Source organism: Solanum stenotomum, chromosome 6 (assembly GCF_019186545.1).
Source record: "Solanum stenotomum isolate F172 chromosome 6, ASM1918654v1, whole genome shotgun sequence".
NCBI classification, from domain to species: domain Eukaryota; kingdom Viridiplantae; phylum Streptophyta; class Magnoliopsida; order Solanales; family Solanaceae; genus Solanum; species Solanum stenotomum.
The window spans coordinates 49,905,377-49,927,997 of record NC_064287.1 but is presented as its reverse complement, the minus strand read 5'-3'; the positions used below and the strand labels follow the sequence as shown (position 1 = coordinate 49,927,997).

General features: G+C 35.1%; 1 protein-coding gene across 2 annotated transcripts; it reads right to left on the bottom strand.

The window, feature by feature from the left end:
* Nucleotides 1–1,562: 1,562 nt before the first annotated feature.
* LOC125867212 (ATP-dependent DNA helicase homolog RECG, chloroplastic) lies at nucleotides 1,563–20,804 on the bottom strand. Of its 2 annotated transcripts, XM_049547636.1 has the most exons (17): nucleotides 20,624–20,804; nucleotides 18,487–18,569; nucleotides 18,260–18,395; nucleotides 14,230–14,757; nucleotides 14,038–14,150; nucleotides 12,794–13,049; nucleotides 11,984–12,147; nucleotides 10,878–10,959; nucleotides 9,639–9,728; nucleotides 7,511–7,744; nucleotides 6,739–6,810; nucleotides 6,363–6,515; nucleotides 5,378–5,521; nucleotides 4,467–4,625; nucleotides 3,888–3,971; nucleotides 2,997–3,569; nucleotides 1,563–1,941 (listed from the first exon to the last, which is right to left on the bottom strand). In XM_049547636.1, exons 1-17 carry the CDS (start codon nucleotides 20,663–20,665, stop codon nucleotides 1,849–1,851), a joined length of 3,006 nt encoding a protein of 1,001 aa, XP_049403593.1. In that variant the 5' UTR covers nucleotides 20,666–20,804; the 3' UTR covers nucleotides 1,563–1,848. The 2 variants fall into 2 exon arrangements, with proteins under 2 accessions (XP_049403593.1, XP_049403594.1); XM_049547637.1 differs by lacking the exon at nucleotides 20,624–20,804 and having other exon boundaries at nucleotides 18,279–18,395.
* Nucleotides 20,805–22,621: the final 1,817 nt, after the last annotated feature.

The window sequence follows — 22,621 nt, the reverse complement described above, 5'->3', positions numbered from 1 at the left end:
GCAAAGGCAAAGATTTTTTTTTTAAAAAAATCTTTTACAATTAGATGTTGACTAGTTGACAGAAATTTCAAAAAGAAAAAAAATCAAAAGAATTTTTTTTTCTACCAATGGCAGTGATTTTTTTTTTTTAAAAAAATAGTTCCACCGAAATCGCTGCCAAGGCAGCAATTTCTAAAAAAAAATTAAAAAATTCCACAAAATTTATAATAACGCTGCAACAACAGTGATTTTTTTAAAAAAAACATTAACGAAAATCGCTGCCAAATTCAAAAAAAGAAAATAAATTTGTTCTTATAAAAACGCTGCCATACCAGCGATTTTAATTTTTTTTAAAAAAATATCGGAAACACGCTGCACGGGCAGCGATGTTCTGAAAAAAAAAAGTTGGACAAAATCACTGACAGGGCAGCAATTTTGATCTGTTAACTGCGTCAAATAAAATCGCTACATCAGTAGCGATTTTGCCCTTTTGGTTAGAAAAAAAATTGATGTGCCCTTTTGAAATTTTTGTCAATTTTTTTAGCCCTTTTGGCTCCGGACCCGGAGAAACTGTATCCTTAGACATATTTCACTATTATTTATATTTTTAAAATATTACATATTTTATCACTAATTAAGAGTTTTCTATTATATATTGAGGAAAATACATTTAGATACATGTATTTTTGTTACTAGATACACTAAAATAGGGAGAGAGGCGAGCGAGATAGTCAACTGTCCCAGATACACGCGAACCATACTGGATACACACTACATACATGTATTTGTATGCATTTGAGATACCAGATACATAGGAGAGTGACTAGCAAGATGGAGGGGGGAGGAAGACGATCGAGATTTATTATGTATCTCGGATACATTTGAATCCACTTGAATACAGTGTATCTAGAATAAATTATACCTAATTTTGACCTCATGTATCCCAAGATACATGTATCAGGATGCACCAAAATATGATAAAATCCGTAATATTACAAACTAGAGTGTATATAAATAATTAGCTCCTAACCTAGTGAGATTTATGTAAGTTTCCCTTTAATTTTTCTGTCTTATTTTGATTTGATACAAAATTTTAAAAAGTAAAAAAGACTTTTGAATCTTCTGATCTTTAATTAAGTATATGCAAATCTTGTGGCCTTAAATAAAACATGTGGAAAGTTGCAATTAAAAAATTGTTAAAAAAGGGAAGAGACATTTCGTTTTGAAACAAATTAAAAGAAAAGTATCACAAAAAATTGAAACAGATGGAGTATTATACATAGTTAAAGTGGTAAATAAATCTTATAATTTTTTCCTCAAAATATGCAATTCTGGCCAAGAGATATTACTTCAGAAACAAAACATGTATGCACAATGTGCTTTATATGTGTCTTGATTTAACTGAGGTAATAAACAGTTTGAAAAATAATGTTAGCTTATATGACATTTAAAAAATATATCTCTACAATACTCATTTTGTGAGTATGTTCTATGGAATTTATATTTCACTTTCATAAATACTTTTAACGACCCAAAATCACTCCCAATATAACATTATTCATCTTGTATAGAATTAACCTTTCACTTCTAAAGACTTAGCTGTAACAGCTTGCAAGAGGTCTTACAAAATTGGTTATACACAAATGAACAACATCCATCTTACAACAATACAAAAATGAAGTTTTTCATTGATTAATGTACATCAAGACCTTGAAATCATATACAATGAAGGTTTTGCACAAGATTGGCAAAGACTAGGTGACCTATATAGTTTACTGTATGTGACCTGCATAATTGGAACTTCAGTGCATTCCTAGAAACAGAGAAGTGTCGTAGCAAGCTTCACGCCTTATCAGTCGTAACTGCAGATTAGTCACCTAGAAGACACAGTGGTTGCCTCATGCTAAGTTCAGCCTTGAGGTTTGGATATTTCTCCAGATCAAGAGAATCACCCAAAATTTTCTGGAAGAATGATTAATAATATCTTAGTTTTGTTTGGCAGAAAAACTATACAATGAGGGGATCAATAGAATATACAGAGATGTCAAGTAAACAACATAGAGTTAAAAACCAGAAGCTCAAAAGAAAAGTATCAAGATATGCAAAACACGTGCAGCAACAGATGGTAATACACATTGAGAATAAGAAAATACGCGATGACTAAATAATACTACTAAAACGGAGAAGTGGAGAGGAGGAGGCTATCACACAGCTTTAGTCCATGAAGGAAACCATCTCACTTGCAACCACTTATAGAAGCAATGAAGCAAATTTCGAGAAAAATACACAAATATGTCCTCATTCAGTTTTAAGGATTATGTGCATGATCTCACTGTCTGGAATATTATTATAGTTGACTGTGTTGTTGAGACAAAACAGTATGCCGATGAGTTTGTTTACTGTCTCATGCATAATAAAGACAAATAGAAGAATAAAAGACTAAACAGATGAGTTACCAGCAAATGCTAGAAACTTTTATAGGCATACAATACCTTATAACATGTAATCTAGAAGGGAAAAGTACAAATGGTTAAAAAGGAAATAAAAAGGTAAAATCAGACAATGTTGCATAAAATATGAAACCAGAGAGTAGATTAGAGGATGTATCGTGAATTTGACATGTTTGTTTCTCTATCGGCTAGCATATTCTTTTGCTATATTTTGTTGTATTTATTTTGTGTTGTTCGATGCTATTCAGTGTTCTATTAAGCTGTATAGAGTATCGAATTAAAAATTAGCATAGACAGGGCTCCGTGTAATGTGGTATGTTCTTTTATAAAAAAAGAGAACTTTTGGCTATAATTTATGCTTCTTATATATAAAGAATATGATTTTGTGTCCAACTCACGTTGTTTCCCTGTGATTTCTAGAATTTTGTATCTTAACACCAAGTTGATTAACAGAAAATAAGACATCGAGTATAAAAAAATGTGTAAACTCATCCAACCTGATCTACTTGTAAAGATCGAGAAACTTATGGATTATATATTGAAGTCATTGGTAGGAATTGTACTCACCAAAGCAGCAAGATGTGCATCTTGTATGATATTTCCATCTATCTCTAACCGAGCAATAGGAAACTCTGGAAGATGTCCAGACTGCTTCCTCCCAAGTAAATCTCCAGGTCCTCTCATTACAAGATCCATATTTGCGAGGTAAAAACCGTCAGATGATTTCTCAAGCACCTGCAAGCGACTTAGACTGCTGTCGGTTGATCCCACCAATATACACTTGGACTTTTTTTCTCCACGTCCAACTCGTCCTCTAAGCTGATGCAACTGAGCTATTCCAAATCTCTCAGCATTCATAACAACCATCATAGATGCATCTGGAATATCAACCCCAATCTCAATAACTTGCGTTGAAAGCAAGATATTGGTTTCTCCGGATCTAAACAGGTTTAATGCTTCACTTTTCTCATCACCCTTCATTTTTCCATGTAAGAGACCGCAGTTGTACCCTGAAAACTTTTGAGATATAGTCTCAAGATCAGCCGAAGCTGCACGAAGCTGAGGCAATTGCTCGGATTGTTCAATGACCGGATAAACAAGATATATTTTACCCCCTGCTTTCAACTCATCAAACATCATCTGTACTGGAAATAGTGCTATAGGAAGTTAGACAAAAACATATGTCGGAAACAAGATCAAGCTTATGACTGACCAGTACAAATTGACTGTATTCTTATTTAGTATAGTAACAATGATTAAAATTTTAGACTTCAAAAGTCCCATTTCTCCAGGTTATAATGACTACAAACAGCAAAGCTGATTATTCTGTCAAGATGGAACAAGAGAGTTGTAGATATCACTATTACCAACATGAACTACCTAAATATCATGCTTCAAAATTCAAAGAAATACAAAGTGTAATTGTGCCTGAGACCAAGGAAAAGAAAAAGATACGACCTGATAGACCTTCTCAAATCCAGGTTCATTTCCTTCAATCACAAATGTTTCAACAGGAATTCTTCCAGGAGGCAAATCAGTGATCTGTTGTTAAAAGAAATCAAGCAAAGAAAAATAGTACATAGAAAAAGGTGATTATTCTGAAGTTACAGCAACAAACTAAAACTTATAGCAACCAAGTCACACAGTTGAACTGCCAATAATATCAAGAAAACCAGGTAAAGAAGACTCAAAGAGCAAAAGGCCTTCCTTGCCCAAAATATTTCTAGTATGCCTAACTAAATCTTGTTATGCCACCCCTTGAACACTTGCTAGAAGCTCAAATGTAGGCATAGCAAATCTTTGTATGCAACATGATTCACAAAAAGAATACTGCAACTTCCCAAAAGGTATATAAGTGAGCGGAAAATGAGAGTTAAAAGTCAAATTGAAAATATGGAGATGGGGCTTTGGGCAAAAAAACAACTTAAAATTTACTTCAACTCCAGTTCCAGTACTAAAAGCATGTACTGAAATCAGAAATGATCTCAGCTAACAGGCAGTAGCATATTGACACAAGGATACAAACTCTTAACACACCTGTGTCAAAGACATGTCTCCATACAAAGCCAGAGCCAAAGACCTTGGAATTGGAGTGGCCGACATAGCTAGGATATGAGGAGCCATAATTACACTGTCCTTGGAGGAATCGTCTGAGATTTTCGAAGAGATCTTGGAACTTATTGAGTTATAATATAACTGCAAGACCATAGAGGCTTCAATCAATTCCCGGTTAAAGAAAGAAACCATGTTAAACCAAACATGTGCATTAGTTCACAGGATTCCTATCCTTTTAATAAAGTTTCATCAAATTTAAATTAGTGCATTAGGAACAATGCATGGAGATTGTTACAGATCCTTGAAATTACAGACAATCTTGTATCTAAGTGTTATATCTATCTACATAAAAAAAGATCACCATTCACCAGTTTAAGCTTATGCATTATAGCATAACTGCAAAATGATCATGTTAAGCACAATATGTTTTTTTCCTTTAGAAAAAAAAGGAATCAGCAAAGCTGCAAACTTAACTACAAAATCTGGTTAGTTGTAGTCAAAAGCATTTTCAACATCAAAATGTTTTTGATAAGATATCATATTGATTCATGAAACTCACAATCAAGCATCGTCACATAGAAGCAGTGTAAGTTTTCATCAGTAAATCAAGTTATCATTAATAAAATTTAACCAATCATCTAAGCAACATATAGCTTCAGTACTCCACAAATAAAGTATACTATTATATCATGTTCTGCACTAGTGCAAAGGATTGATCTCCACTTCATTACATGCAAAAAGAAAATTAATAACATGACATTCACAAATTAAACAGTCAGATGAAGAAGTAATTATTCCTAGTTTGGTCTTATCTTGATTGCATAGTGGGAAATCCTTAGCAACTTTTAGATGCACAATCACCAATCAAGGCGAGGCAGGTCCAAGCACATTACCTTGCTGTTAAATCGTCCTCTTTGGATTACTCCAAAGCGATGTTGCTCATCCACAACAGCGATGCGTAAAGCCGAAAATTCCACTTTTTCAGCGATTAAGCTGTGAGTCCCAATGACCAAAGAGATATCACCAGTTTGGAGACCCTGCCAACAGATGGCAAACAGTAAAATAAACTGAAAGGAGAAACGTAAAACCCTTGATAATAAAAGCATGTCAGCTATAGGTGATTTTGTGATAAAAAGGAGAATGCTTCAGCTTAGTCCTTCTTTTGAGCTTTTAGGTAGGGGATTCATACAACTTAACATGATACCCAGTGCAAGGAAAGGTGGAAAGGTCTTAAATTCGAGTGACTTCGTTATTGATGAACAAAATATCTTTGGTAGGTGCCTGACTCAAGAAAAAGAATCAGGCTTACACACGATGTCACGAACCTAAGAAAAATAAAAGTACAGTATCTCCCTTCTAACCACTTAAATTCTGAGACGAGACTGTTCATAATTCAACAATAATAAATAAATAGATGAAATTGGCTTCTCTTTTTCTTATAGGTCCGATAGCAAGATGTTTTTCGAGATAGATGTAACTATCAACCACCAAAGGTTACACTATACTCATGAAAAAGTAGAATAGAAGTTAGAATTTAGTGCTTCATGTTTTCTAAGAATTATCATGCTTTAAATATTTATAGGCAAATACCAAGAAACTCATGCTGATTCCAGAAACCTTTTTGTCCTCTAACTCTTCATTCTTGTGTTCTTCTTTAAGAACATTTTACTACAGAAAACTTAGACTAAAATCACATGTGTTTCTCTATTTCACTACCTTTTAAGCCACACTGTGCTAATAGGCACCTTTTCACTCAATTTGACGCCTACATTTCAAAGTCAGCAAAGCAGCTTTTGCTTAAAGATATCCCAATTCCCACATCAATGGTGGCCAAAACCATTTAAGGAAAAGTTGAAGTGCTGCTTTAAGATTTCTTACCTGTCGAATCAACCGTGATTCCTTTGTAGATGTTGAGCCAGTCAATAAAGCAACTGATAGTTTGCATTCTGCCGCTTCCATGTTTGCTAATAAGATTTGAATTTGCTCATAATGCTGAATAGCAAGCAACTCGGTTGGGACCATAAAAGCTGCCTAAAGATGAGAATTTAGCAATTATTACATGTGGCACTGGGTAGTTAGAAGGCCGAAAGAGTTTATAGCTTCAAGCTTGTATTCTAGAAGGGATGTATGAAAACCAAATTCTTCTTTTTGGATACTTGTACTAACAATCATAACATAGCTAATAAAACAAAGCAAAATATAGCCACAAAGAAATCACAAGCTAATGCAGAAAAAAATATTAATGCTGACTAACCTGGTAACCTAAACTGATAACCTCCAAACATGCTAAAAATGCAACCACAGTTTTCCCGCATCCAACATCACCCTGAAAAAGTGAGCAAATTTGAAACACCCATTCAAATCCGCAAAAAAACTCTAGTCTTCCAAAAGAAAGTCAAGTAATTCTATTTCAAAAGCAAGAACATCATTTCTCAGTTGATATCTGAGAAAAAAAGGTAAAGAAAAACATTAATTGAGAGATGGCGCGTATAATATCCAACTCGACTGCCAATTTTAATTTGTCAAAAAACTTGAAATTAAAAAGAAGACGGACTAGGAAAATGTTGTTTTTAACTTATGCAGATGCCATGTTAACCTTCCGATAAAATCATTTGTGTCTTTTTATAATTAGGTAAACAGTTTCATTTCATAAAATCAAAAGGCCAGTGTCTGTATACAAGAAGTATGCCAAAGAGTAAAACGATCTACAAAAAGATATGGTTCCCTACAAAAGACGCCCAATCCTCTATACATCCCCGAACTACATGGGTGCACAACAAATAAATGAGGGATTGGAGACTACTCAACTGCCTAAAACTCATTTCTACTCCTTCAAAAACCCTCATATTTCTCTCTTTCCAGTCTCCAGGTGATCCACATCAAAATGAATGAATACCAAGAATAATGACAAGTGTAATAAGAATGAAAAATGTGATGTTAGAAGAAATGAATGAAAACCAAAAATAGTTTCCCTTCCCCACCCCAAAAAACAACTTGCAAGTAAACAGTAAAGCACATCTCACTACCTGTAGTAGACGATTCATTGGGACAGGTTGCTTTAGATCCCAAATAATTTCTGAAGCAGCTCGCAATTGACTGGGTGTAAGAGAATATGGAAGAGCCTTCAGAAATTTCTTAGTCAGCATGGACCATCCATCTGTGTTTATCAAATTGAATTCAGATTTCCGATACTTATCCAGCAATCCATCTTTCTCTACTTTTGTACCAAGACCTTCAAGCATTTGGAATAACCGCCCAAGCTGCAAGATAATGAAAGCAGTGAGTGATACTAACAGCATCCCAAGCCATGAGATCATGGAAAAGCATCCATGTCTGTTTTTTGTAAGAACACAAGCATCCATGTCTCTTATTGTGCGTCAAAATCTGAAAGTCGGTTATTGTGGCTCTATTTTCATGTGCATATTATCAAATTTCCCAGAAGCTAACTGACCGTGGTAAAGTCACATTTGTTATAATCAACATACATGTTCAAGCAGATCCCTGTCGAATTACAGGGTATATTTGGAAAATGAAGCCTAGACTAAACAGAAGGCTAGATGATTTGAACTTGTATCCTTAATGGAATATGCACTGGATATTTGTACCAAGGATAAACGCTGTTAGGAGAGTGGAATATGGAAATTTGATGTATTAATTCTGGGAGATGGGGTAGAAGTGGGAATAGTTAATACTATGACTGGCAGCATGTTCAATCTTGGAACAATTTTTTTTTTCTTTCTTGAGTTGCAGTTCCTTACTTTGGTAATAAAATAGTTCGTTACCAAAAAAATCAAGTTCAGATGAGAGAGAGAGAACCTTCATACCAAAATCATAATGGGTAGCTCAATTAGGTCCTACAGCACCTTGAAAGAGTTGATTTTCTTATAAGCATACAGAAAGTGGGAACAGGGATACTACTGGTCCCGCAATAAAGATATTTGATGGAATCATAGATTTGTGCTGCATGTTTCCTGTAGACATCTGGTGCAAAAACAATGCTCTTGCCATGTTACCCAAGAAAGGAACTTCTTTTCCCGACTGAGTTTTACTTTTCTAATATCAATGTTTGGGGAAGATATTTACTACTCAAAAATCAAAATACAGCAAGGGTTTGAAAACTGAAGTTCTTTATTTTAAAGAGGTGTAATCTACCTCCATGACTATCCCTCCGTCTTACTAAGTTAAATAAGATTTATATTCCATGGTCATGATGGAGGAGTAGCTGCTAGCAAACAAAGTCTTATACAGGATATCATTATCAAACATGGGAGAGAAGTTCTGGTGCTCTATGATAAACTAAGGGAGACTACCACCTTGTCATGAGTCATGACAAAGGCTAGCTACCTCTGAAAAGGATGAACCCAAATAAAAAGTTGCAGTTAGACTGCAGGTACTAATGATGACAGGAAGGATGAGAGGGCAAGATGATGCAGCTTAAGAGAGCATGATTCTTCCTAGTAGTGTTTCTGAAAGGAAGTAATGTCTCTTTTTCTTCAGTCAATGGTGGAAGGATGGTGCAGAAACAAAAGCATTTTGCTATTAAATATCACAACAGAGTGAAATCCTAAAGGACAATGATCTCATTTTCTTCAGTCATCGAGTGCCAGGGTGGTCAAGAAAACAAAAGCATTTGTTTTTTGAAACTTTTTTTTTTTTTTTGATTTGCACCGGGTGTCCGAGTCTCTTTGAGCCCCGACTAATCCCGGGGGTGCACAGGCCCTCGGCAAGGAGTTTCCCGCAAGTGCACCACGGTTAATTCAGGTTTTACCCAGTCCGATGGCCCACAGCACGATATTCTAAAAAAGAAACAAAGGAAGAACTGGAATCTCTTGGAGCTTTGCAAGGTATGGTTTTGGAGAAGAGAGTTGAAACCTCCCATTATCACAACAAAATAAAGGCCCAAGAACGACACTTCTTAATACAAGAGTGTGACTGTTCCAGCATCATGTGAAATTGTGAATATAATTGAAGAATCAAAGTCAAAAAAGAAAAGAAAAGGAAGGGGGACAAAGTGCAGCCTAAAGTCCAGTTCACAAGAGCGGAGAAACTAAATTCGGACGTTCTTTATGCTATTTTAGTTCTTCCTTTATGTAGAAATTGAATTCAACAACTAAGAAGCTATTTAGCTCCTTTAATATCCAAAACTATGATTACCTGAAGATAAAAGAATTCATCAAATACAAGCCTTTTGCGCGCTAACTCAGCCTCTTTTACACTTTTTGGCTGGTGAATTCCTGCATATGCCTGTTTATTGTAAAGCCACAAGAGGAAAAAGAAACAATCAGTCTCAATAAAAAAGGAGATTGGAAGTAAAAAGAGTTGTCGATGACATAGAAATAAATAAAAGTGTCTCTTCTTTAATGATTAAGCTTTTGAATAAGGTGGTTAGCACAGATCATCATACCAGAGCAAACAAAACTTCTGGGTTTGAGTCCCTCCATCCCCCATTAACAAAACATTTTTCTTGTGCTTGGCCCGAGAAATGAATCGTGCCCAAGAAAAAGATTTTTAGCAGTCTCGTTAACATTCTTGCACATGATACAAGCATCAGAAAAAGGAGACTGGAGAATCTCCAAATTACTATTAGGAGAGTGGTACTAAAGGAGTGGAGAATATACCAGAAATATCCATTGAGCCTGAACAAAGAGAGCTAAATCCTGAATTTTGTAAGTCAATAGGTAAACTAAAGGAGAAAGTCTCAGCTCTAATTTTCTAACACCACAAGCATGAGACGATGATTTAAGTGTGCAAAATACTCAACCATGAATAAGATCATCCTTCACCAATGGGAGAGGAAATGTGAGCCACAAGAAATAGAAAACCTATTATAGAGATCAGACAGTGAGATCTTGAGGTGTCAGTAAGTAAAACAGGAGATACTTCATCAGCTTCTTGATAGTTATTCAAGAAAACTCGTGTATTTTCTCAGGAAAAGATTGATTGTATCACTACACCCTTAACCAATTAACCCAACTTTCTCTCAGAAAAGAAAGGTCAATTTTGTTCTAAAATAAAGTAACTGAAAAAAGCACTAAGAAGTATATCATATATTCTATTTCTTAGTCTGTCGTACAGAAAATAACAAGAAACCTCGTGTTCTTTTTTTCCTTATCCTCCTCAGCTTTATCATTGTTTCACTCAAAAGAATGTTACACATCATGTTTGTTTTCAGAAAATAGGACAAGCAGTAAATGTATATTCCTAAAAGATCTCATTTTCAACTGTCTCAGGGCCATAGAATTCCATTGAAATGATACAAGCAACTATTTCCAGCAAAAAAGACGTAAAATCTCAACACCATACACATCATTTCATTTTACAGTATACATGGTGCAGTATAAAATAATAGATGACAACGTAAATCTGACGAGCCATATGAGAGCAATAACTTACGTCATGAAGGCATAGGAGTCCAAAATCATGAGCAAGATCTTCAGGTATAGGATCAATATTGGATGGAAGCACCTTTAAGGCTCTATTTAAATATTAAAAGAAGGCATAAAATACTTGAGAAGAATGATACACAGTTAAATCAAAATTACAAAAAGCAATAAACAAATAAATCATGCAAGATGAGACAAAACACATTTAACAACTTACAGCTAGAAACTATGTCCATGTTTCAATTAAGAAAACAATTAAATCTCAAGACAACATAATGAGATCAGCTGGAATAGCTGCTACAGGCAGACACTACAAGGAAGCTGGTCAGAAAACAGATGCTGACAACGACAAATTTGGGACATAGAAACTAGTTAAAAGAAGGCCGAGTCCACATCTGATACATGAGTATTGTTCAGCTACGTACTTTCATTACTCTTATTTCATCAACTTATGTCATGTTTACCTCCAAAATAACAAGGAAGTTGTCAGACCACTACAAAGAGTAGAGTGCTAATACTAGTGGTATTACAGGCATTATTTAGTTACATTTCATCAGTTAGAATAGTTCAGTTACACCATTTGACAGATGAATAAGTAGCAATGGTAAATCTCAATTCACAATATTCTTCAAGATGTCCTTTGCACTTGTGTGCTCTAAGCTTGTCTTTAACTCTCCTGCACATGCAGTCCATGAAAATTTTAGAGTTCTTTTATTCCGATAAATGCTATGCAACTTCAAAAAACCAAAGTAGGTTAATGAGATCATCACGATACATGCATATGTTTTTCTTCTTGTTATGTCATGCAATCTATGAAAATTTTAACGTCATTTTACACAAATCGAATGCTTTTTGAGCAATTTCAAATAACTAAAAGCAAGTTCATTGGAATCAACAACATACATCATGTGCCTTAAACAAAGTAGTCATCCTTATTTAGGCAATGTCTTACTAATAACATACTACATAAATGCATGTAAAACTAGAACAAAATAAACAAATGTGAGAATGAACATAAACAGATAAGCTTCCCATGACAAAAATGGCAAGAAATGGTTTTTTAAATATACCATTTTGCACATACTACTACAAAGTAGGTCGGGTTTGAGATCTGACCTTGAAATCACATCCCTAAGGAAGTTAGAGCTTAAACCTCCTTTTGAAGGATATATAGGATACGGCCTCCCTTGTGCACAAAATGATGGATCCTTTTCATCTTGTAGCACATCCATATTGTATTCCCTCATCTCGTAATGATTTTTTGACCTCATAATCCGCACCTTTCAAATAGTAACATACAGATTACAATATGTGAGAAATTAGAAAAACAAAATAAGACGCAGTGCCACAATGATAACTGACATGTATTCATAACAACCATAAACAACCGATTGCTCCACATAACGGCCTACAATTATGTCATTATGTGCAACCTTTATAGAACCCATGTGCTAATCAACTAAGAAGACTCAGACAATGAACAGGAATAGTGAATCTAATCTATCATTTTTCTCATTAATAAGGAGTAGGAAACTAAGAAATCTAAAACTCTGCCCCTTTTGACTTTCAAAACAAGTGCCTGGATCTCTAAAGCTGCTATTTGACACTTGATATTCAACTTTGCAACCATAATATGGAGTTACCCATGAGAAAGTTCATCAGATCGCACAGGACATAACAAACAAATTCTTAGCTTTGGTAACTCTCAGAAACTGCTATATCATATATATGATATAAGTAAAACAAGTAACCAACAGTTTCCAGATCACGCTATAGACCATAACAGATCCAGTTTAGCTTAAAAGGTGACTTGTGCAATAAGTAGTAAAAGTTTGTCATCATTAGCAATAAAGTTAAAAATTGCTAGAAGATAATAACAAATTCATCAAATTCTTTCAATGATGGATTAAAGATTGATCAACTCACCTTACCACTGACACATACAATGTCTCCAACTTTTTGCTTCTCCTCTAGGCTCTTGAGAAAAGGTAGATACGTGAAGCGAGTGCCTCGGAAAAACTTTTTTAAGTGTAAAAATACTGTTTTCTTCCTTCCATTATCAGCTTTATCACTCATTAAATCAGCACCACCATCCCTAGAAGTTGATGGTGATTCATTATCTACAACATCACAAGCAACAACAACCTCAAGGAATGACAAAGAATAACTAGCTCTTATTCCCCTGCATGGAAAAATACAAAAGAAAATTATTCAGTTTAACAAAGATTGTTTTTAAATTTGAAGTTTGAAGTATTGGCAGATGTACACTATTGTGAAAGCATATACACCAGTGAGAGCAAGAGAATCTAACTTATCCATTAGGAGCTATTTGCTAAGACCATATTACTGTTGCAGCGGGTACCAATCAATTAATACTTCACTCAAAATACAGGAACAACAGATTCCAAGCAAACTTGATATTATTCAGTAAACACCTATTAGAAACAGCAGATAGATCCTAAACACCCTCTCAAGAAAAGGAAGACAACAACAACAACAGTAAGGTTTCAGATCAAATAAGTCATGGTCGACTATATGAATCCTCACTTCTTAATTTAAGCTCAACTCATATCATCATCATATCAAATTAAATAGAAATGAAAATTTTAGATATTTAAAAACAATAGTAATATTATTATTAATAATAATAATAATAATAATAATGATCTCTAACAATTATAAAAATATACAGATCTTTTTCTCTATTGTGCCTTATCTATAGCTACCCAGTCCCTTTTTAACAGTGTCACTCACCAAAGTTTCACACTTATGGACTGGTGCATTTGTAGGTCGATGCAAGACATGACCAAACCATCTCAAGCAACCTTATTTCATTTTATCCTCAACATGTGCTACTTGCACGGTTGCACCTTTGGGTGAATGTAGTCATTGTTAATCATAGGGGATATGTGAAAGGTGCATGTTACAAGTCCAAAATGAGGCTATCTAACCAAATCTGAGTGGAGAGGTAGAAGGGCAGGCCCATTATCCCGAAGTTTTGAAGTTGATAAACTGATTTCTCAATCCAATATAAAATAGTGCTAACTATTCCATATTCAAAAAAGAAATAGAAATATTTTACATTCAAAACAATTAGAATCAATCATGAACAGTTAGTCTTCTTGCAAAGCATAAAAGGTAAGGTAAGAACTTCTGTAATGGTAATTCACCTTGAGGACTTGATTTTTCCAATAAAAATCAAGTATTGCCCATCCTCGATTCCAACCTGTGCATTTTGCAGATCAACATATGTCCGAGGAAAATGCTGCAGCAATTTGCGCGACTACACATATACCAGATGATTATTAGAGTTGTGACTTTGAGAGCAAAATTATAGTAGGCTAAATGGTTCCAAGTCTCACTGTGTGAAAGCCACAGTTTTCCAGCTGACGAGAGTGTCGCTTGCTGAGCCCAGGAATAAAGCTAACAGATTGATCAAGCATTACTTCAACCAATCCATCATTCTGTTTGACCCCATGCTGAGGCAGGTTAGAAGGTTTATCTACAGTGAACTGCAAGTCTTGTCTTGTTTCTGTCTCCAAAGAATCAGGAATATAAGTGGTCGAATCCATATTAGTAGCTCCCGAATACAAAATATGCCATGTTTCATACAGTGAATCAGGATCGATCAATTGTTCACCCACAGAGCTAGACAGAAACTCTCTACAAATTTTAGTGGCCCACAGCCCACTGTCTCCATGGTTGGATGCTGTCCCATCGTATAATTCAACAGGTGGAGAAGAGCCCAACCTGATTGAAGAGAATTGTTTACACATTAAGGAGAAATCAAAGTCAACTGCTCCTCCATCAGGATGAATATCAGATTGTTTTTCACTTCCGTTGCCATCAATCAGGTCATCTAAACCATCATAACCCATCACCACAGAAGCCTGGGAGAAATTCAAATAACTATCACACGATGAGGGGAAATTTCTTGGGAAGGGAGATGCATCAAAAACAATTTAAAAAACTACCAAGTTGGGGAACATCCTTCCTTCTACATTTCTTTTCTTTTTTTATTGGAAATGGTAATGTTGTATTCTTCCTCCTACATTTCTGTTCAAGAAAACCACCACAGTTTCCCAAAGGAAAGACAATAAAGTACAAACAAGTAACCAGAATATTTCATACAATTGGGTCGAACAAAATTGAGGTAGCTCAAGTATGAGATAAGCAAATAGAAGGTAACACGTGTAATCATTTGAGGCACCTTTTGAAGAAAGAAGGGTTGCGGCATGTCGATGGCCAGAGTAAAAATAGTAAAATTCTGACAAATCCTCTAACTACGGATACAGAGGTGCATTGACTTGATGATACTAATTGACTAGGATTTAGGCACCTTCTCCATACACCCAAACAAACCCATAATATGTTCATTACACCATTCATAGTGAATCAAAATAAGAGAAAAGGCATTTGCAACTATTAAGCATACTACTCCCTTCGCAGCTCACCCGAGATTCTAAGAAATACAACAAAATGCATCTAGAATCCATCAAAGATCACAACTACAGAACATCTACCATCCATCATCTAGTTTAGCTAAATTAAATGGACAAAGGCCAGTCAAATAGAGTAAAAGATTATAGAAACCTCACAAGCACATTTCAAAGTAATTCAAAGTAACTGAAGAAGTATCCATTGTTTATGGGCCTAAATGTTATGCTTGACATCTGTACTTGAGCTACCATTTCCACCCCCTCTAGTATATGTACATAACTTTCTTTCTTTTTTGTAATCCTCTAGTATATGAACATATATGTACCACTCTTTATTTTTATTAAAATTGGAGCAAGTTATTTCCTCGAGCAAGAACTATATGCTCAGATTTTCCCAAGAACAGATTATGTAGTATTTCACCGGGAAAGTGGATTTAATTTTTGAACTTGGTAACTTTGTATTATATCACAAAACAGTACGAACCTTATATACAAGTGTACTCCTGATTTCACTTCTCTACGTCTAAATTGAGTCTAACACATCAATAATAGAGACAATGTCATTAGAGTATAACTGATTACACCAAAAGACTAAAAGTAAAATGCAGTTTAGTTTAACTTTCTGCACATTATTCTCTATGCTCTCAAAACATCTTGAATTCCTTTCTATCCAAACAGTCCACTAGATAGCCCCCTGATAATTCTCCATCTACCTCTGCCCTTAGCATGTACACCTGCTTCCTCCCAGCATAGTAATGCCTCAGCCACCTTCCTGGGCATTGTCCAGGAGATGCCTTTGAGGCTTAGGAATATTCTCCACAGATGATGGGTGTACTTGCAATGTAAAAATAAATGGTTAACAGTCTCAGATGTTTCACCACATAGGAAGCACCTAGAACACAAAGTTCTCCCCCTCTTCATAACATTGTCCAGTGTAAGGACTACTTCCTTAGCCATTGACCAAACAAAAAAGGAGACTTTCTGAGGGATTCTGCTCTTCCATATTTGCTTCTAAGGCCAACTTGAGCACTGTTGATCTGTCTAATCCATCACCTTGTAGGATTTGTTGACTTTGAACACTCCCTTGTCATCTCCTGCCCACCACAATTTATCCTCACCTGACTGTAGTCCAGTGAAAGTGTTCACAATGTTTAAAAATTCAATAACTCTCACTATTTCCCAATCATTAAGGTTTCTTCTGAAAATGAAATTTCATCCTTGTGGTGACCAAAGATCTGCTATAGTGCTTTGTTGAAACATGATTAGGTTGTAGATGTCTGGAAAGAGATCTTCCATGTTGCCTTTCTCATGCCAAATGTCCTTCCAAAATCTGTTCTTACTTCCATCCATTACTTTTGCCTTTGAGTTACTTTTAACTTCATTCCACAAGCTTCTGATGGACCTCCAGAGGCTAACACCATAAGGAGTGGTTACTTCTTTAGTTATCTAGTTGTCCTCTTCTTCATATTTAGCTCCAATTACTTCCCTCCATAGCATCTGGTTGTTGTTTGCATACTTCCACAACCACTTCATACTAAGAGCCTTGCTTTGCAATTTCAAATTCTTTATTTCTAGACCTCCATTTTCCTTGCTAGTCGTGACTTCTTCCCATTTAACCAAATGAAAACTTTTCTTTTCTTTATTGCCTTGCCACAAAAAATTCCTCCTGATACGATCCAACCTCTTAATGACCCCTGGTGGGATAGGAAACAGGGACAACATATAGGTTGGCAAAGCATCAAGTACTGAGTTAATAAGGGTCAGTCTACCCCCCTTTGATAAGTACTAAGACTTCCACTTGGCCAATTTCTTCTCACACTTCTCAATCACACTATTCCATATGTCTATGGACTTGGATTCGGCCTCCAAAGGCATTCCCAAGTATATAGTAGGCAGAACTCCTATTTCACCACCCAGAATTGATGTTAAACAACATATGTTGTTTACTTCATTTATAGGATACATCATACTCTTCCTCCAATTGATATGCAAACCAGAAATACCTTCAAATAAGACCAGAATCACCCTTAGATACTTCAGTTGTTCTTCCTCAGCATCGCAGAAAATCAAGGTATCATCTGCATATTGCAAGTGTGTGACTTCTAGTCTCTCAGTACCTTCTCTGGATTTAATTGTTAATGGTATAAGTTTTATATTCAAACCAAACACTATGGTTCAAGGATATAAAAAAAAGAACGCCAGGATGGGGGAACCATTGATTTCAGTACCATGTAAGGGAGGTTTATCTCTAGCCCCAAGCTTTTTATGTGACTTCATTAGAGAAATGCAAGTTATCTACCTCCTATTTGTGATGACCTTCATAGGGTTGCAAAATCTCTTTTCATTCTAAGTAGCGGAGACACTAGCCCCTTGCTCCTGCTATATATCCTCTCCTGCTATCCCTTTCCTTTCACCCAACTAACATTAAAAAAGATGGTAGGTAGGCATTTAATAGGACGTCCAAATAAATAGAGTATCTCACTATCTTGAAATATATTGCTCCATTGTGAGGGAAGATTCCAATACTGAATGTCAAAGACTATTCATTTATGTAATTTCAAGTGACATGGTTTGAACAAGCTTGCCCAAGTCTTAAGATTCATTATGATGAAAGGTTATAAAACATGAGAATTGATATTTCAAGTTCTTATATTTGCCTTGTCTTCTACACTTGTTTTTCTCATCCTACTGATTGTTTTCTTCCTATAAAGTCTTAACTGTTTCCTCTTTAATGCAAACTTGCTCCAAACTCGATCATTATTCAGATAGCACAAATGTTATCAACAAAACGGAAAGAATACAAAAGGAAAAGAAACCATCTTGAGGAGGAAGCTGGGGGAGTAACTAAAAAAACATAATACATTTTCCCATTCATCAAGAATTTAGACAGATTTACTGAAGTAGAGTGATACATATATGTTAGCTGAGTCTGATTAAAAAAAAAATATGTAACCTTATTTAAAAAATTTGACCTATCTTTGACACTAGCGCAGCCATAAACATCTACTTCCTTCAACAGTTTTCCCGCAAGCTTATGCTTCGACCTAGAAAACACTGTCAACATCTTGGAATAAAGAAAATTGTTTAACCTGCATGATATTAGAGGGATTAAATATAGTATTCAAGTCAAAAAATTGACTCAATCAGGAAGAATTCATATAACTATAAAATTATCTGTACCTCATATCTTGACTCACAAAGTTCCTATATCCTTTCTGAGCTTCAAATATCAGTGCACTTCTCAAGCACTTCTCACTTGAACACTGGAAAAGGTAAATGAGATCATAAGGAGAAGAGCAGATGATCGAAAACTTCTAAGATTGACACGTTCCACAGAGGAATTTGGGAAGAAGCTACAACCTACATACCAGTAAAATCCCACTAAGTGGTGTTTGGGGAAGGTAGAGTATACACTGCAACGTATGAAAGAAAATCCCATATTTTTCTCTCTCCTCTCTGAAATGCTCTCGGCGTAGGATCTGCTAGCGTGCGCCGTGGGGAGTATGGCAGGAAAGAGACGGCAAGGGAGACCTAAGAAGCAAAGGGTAATCGCATTTGGGAGTAAGTAGGAAGGAAGTAGGATCGCAGATGAAAGATTTTCACAAGCAGACTATAGAAGCAGCAACTAACAATGGGAGTGCAATGAGGTTAATGAATGAGCACATTGGTAGCTCACAATTGATCCAACGGAGGATCAACTGGAGCCCAGAGGCTACACGAGAGTTATCAACTCCAGATCTGGTGGTTTCAGCCGCAAAGGCACCAATGAATACTGTTCCATTACTGGTGAACACTGTTCCATTGAGTACTGTAGATCCAGTGGGAAGGCACCATCTGAAGGGGCTTACAGGGGACTTGGAACCAGATCCAGTGGGAATGAAGAAGGCTAATCCATGGGTTAGCTTATTGCGGGAAATCAAGTTGCCAGCAACGGTATGTCCTTAAATTATATTACACCTGAGCTAGTTAATGGAAAACTGGTAGTCAAGCTGGATGAAAAGGAGCAGGAGAAAGAAGAAGTGAAGTGGAAACACTCGCTGGTTTTGTATGTTATTGGGGAAATGCCAGGATATAATTATATGAAGCGACATCTCACAAACATGGGCTAATGTGGCAAACCCTGACCTGTTTTACCATGATGAGGGCTATTATGTGGTGAAATTTCAATCTGAACCTGACTTGAAGGAGATCTTATTTGCAGGGCCATACAGCAAAAACAATAAGCCTATGATCTTAAAACAATGGACACCCAAACTTGACTTCAAATCAGAGTTCTTAACTGAAATCCTCCTCTGGGTAACATTTCCAAAGTTGCCATTAAATTGCTGGGGGTGTGACTCTCTTAGTAGAATTGCTAGTGCGTTAGGAATTCCAATATTTGTTGATGAATGTACAACCAAACAAACAAGGATATCCTATGCTCGAATGCTTATTGAGGTGGATGTCACCAAGCCAATCCCTACAGAGATTACGGTCATGGATGCTCGTGGTCAATCATTCCAACAAGTGATTGTGTTTGACTGGAAGCCTGAGTATTGTGAAGGTTGTATGATGGTGGGACATAACTGTCACAAGGATAAGCCCCAGCAAGTTGGCCAACCAAGGACAAAACAAACTCATCCACCAGCCAAACAGAAACAACCTTGGATGGTTAGAAAAGTTCTTGGAGCAAAGGATCACCTACATGTACTGCATCATGCTATTGATGGCAAGAGAAGTAAGATAAAGCGAGCCTATAATCAAATGCTAGGTGATTACCCAAAGGTCTATTGGAGAGGTCTCATATGTCGCAACTTAGCAAGACCTAAAGCCATTTTTATCTTATGGCTGCAAATCCAGAACAGACTCCTTACAACAGATAGGTTGCTGAAATGGAGAATGCAAGTAGATCCTAAATGTGTTATGCGTAAGCAGGAAGCTGAAACAAGAGACCACTTATTTTTTGAGTGTTTATTTGCCAACTCCTTATGGAGGAGATTACTCCAATGGACTACCATCAGTCAACCTCCAAGGTAGAATGCACGCAGACCTTACCCCTACCTCGAGGAGGTAGAGAGGTTGTTTCCGTTTTGGGTAGAAGCTAATGGTAAAACTAAAGAAGCTAACGCCTCAAGCTAGGTTTAAGTTTTCATACTCATACCATTAAGATGTTAGGGTTCAAGCCACAAAACAAAGGTAAGGTTTTGTCCATAAGCCTCAATGTGATAGTGGAAGATTAGTGCCCCAGGCTGCCCTTTACTCAGATATGCAACAATTGACAAAAGCATATACTGATAGAAAAAGGGGAAACACAAAACAAACAGAAAAAAGGGCTTACCATAGTATTACGTGATTGCACAAAAAGGGTTGAAACAGCCATAGATGCAGTATAGACATCAAATTGAAACTGCTCTTCAAAATGGAGTAATCTCTGGTTTGGGATTAAACTCTTCTTCCATAACACTCACTCGGAACAGAGTTCACAGAGTACTGAAACAACAAAGCTTCTATCTTTTTTTCAATTTTTAGCTAGAATTACCGAATTGACATTTAAAAAAAAAAAGTAAATAAAGAAATTATTTGTTATTCTAATGGTGATTGACCTTAATTTAGGTAACTAAATCTCAATTTTCAATTCATAATTATGACATGTGGCTACTATCTAAGTAGGTACTTGGGGAAATGGAGATGATTGGTAATGGAGTGGAGCCTCATTCGAAACGGGCAACTTGCAAGTCATGTGGCGCCTCTCCATTTTTGAAAGTACCTACGACAGCCACATGTCATAATTAAGAATCAAATATTGAAATTTAATTACCTAAATTAAGGTCTAACCATTATTAGAAAAACAAATAATTGCTTTATTTATTCTTAAAAAAATTATCAAACTCACTATTCTAACTAAAAATTATCTCATAAATTTATTTTAAAAATTCACTATTTTCCATTTGAGTAACGAGCTCATCTTTTCAGAGTTCAGAGGGTACTGAAAGAAGAAGGCTTCTATCATTTTCCAATTTAGTACGTATATAATATTTCAAAATTATTAAGAAAAAAAATACTTTTAAGTTGTAATTAACATATTAAAAATTAGAGGTGCCATTATTTATTTTATTCTATTTACAAATAAACTTGAAGTGATATGAAAAAATATTACTCACTCTATTCCATATTAACAAAATAAATGGTGTATATGACTGGGTTGGTTTGAGGTTTTTAAATATCAAACCAAACCATTTGTGTAAAAAATTTAAATTTATAAACTAAACCAAACTAATAAAATTCGGATTTTTTTGGGTTTTTCAACCTCGGGTTGGTTCGGGTTTTTCAAATACCAAACCAAACCATTGTGTCAAATTTTTAAATTTATAAATCAAACCAAACTAATAAACCTCGATTTTTTTTTCCAGATTTTTGGATTTTTTCAGTAAAGTTTGCATACAAACATATAATTAACTTGTGCTCCAAATATTTCTTTAATCCAACCAAAATACAATTATCTAAGGTGTTTCTTAAAAAAATAACACAAAATATGAGATGAGTACTGATGACATTAAAATATTCAATAAAAATTAATAATGAAATCATCATATAAAATAAATATTGCAAAGTCATAATGAATGATCATAATTTAAAAGTACTAAATCATGCTAAAATAAGTTTAATAAGTATTAGTTACATTACCAAATATTTAAGGAAAATTAAAATTAGATTATGTATTTTAATTGTCTAAACCAATGTAAAACTAAAGAACAAATATTCAATATTATTGTCATTCTTAGTGTTGAATTGATTTTCTTTTTGCATTAGTATTAATTTGATTTTGATTTAAGTTTTATTATAATTATCAACATCTATGAACTATAATCTTTATTGGATCATTTTGAATTCTAAGTTTTAAACTTGAAATAATATATTAAAAGATAAAAACTATGAAATAGTATAAGAAATATTTTAAAATTATATCAAAGTAAATATTTTTATGTATAAAATAAAATTTTAAAATTACATATATAATGTCGGGTTGGTTTGGTCTTGGGTTGGTTTTTTTTTGGTTAAAACCAAACCAACCCAAATATAGTCAGGTTTTTTTTTTCCAATACCAAACCACTAGTCAGATTTTTTTTTTCGGTTTGACTCGATTCACGGTTTGGTTCGGTTTTCGGTTCGATTTTGTACACCTCTAAGTCAAAATTTATGAGACAATACACACTTATTAAAAAAACATTTAATGACATAATTTAAATCATACTTTCCATTATTATTCTTTGAGAAATCATAAATATAACTTTGTAAATAGTGCAATTTATCTTCTAGAAAATATCAAATTTCATTA

Bases quoted from the DNA above. Each gene is read 5' to 3' on its own strand.
- LOC125867212 (XM_049547636.1), bottom strand. From the start codon at position 20,665: ATGGCTGTTTCAACCCTTTTTGTGCAATCACGTAATACTATG. The intron at 14,758-18,259 runs GTTACATATTTT...AATTTCTCCCAG, and splicing joins GGTCAAATTTTTTAAATAAG to GCTTCTGTGGTGATGGGTTA. The intron at 7,745-9,638 runs GTAATCATAGTT...ATTATCTTGCAG, and splicing joins ATGAATTCTTTTATCTTCAG to CTTGGGCGGTTATTCCAAAT.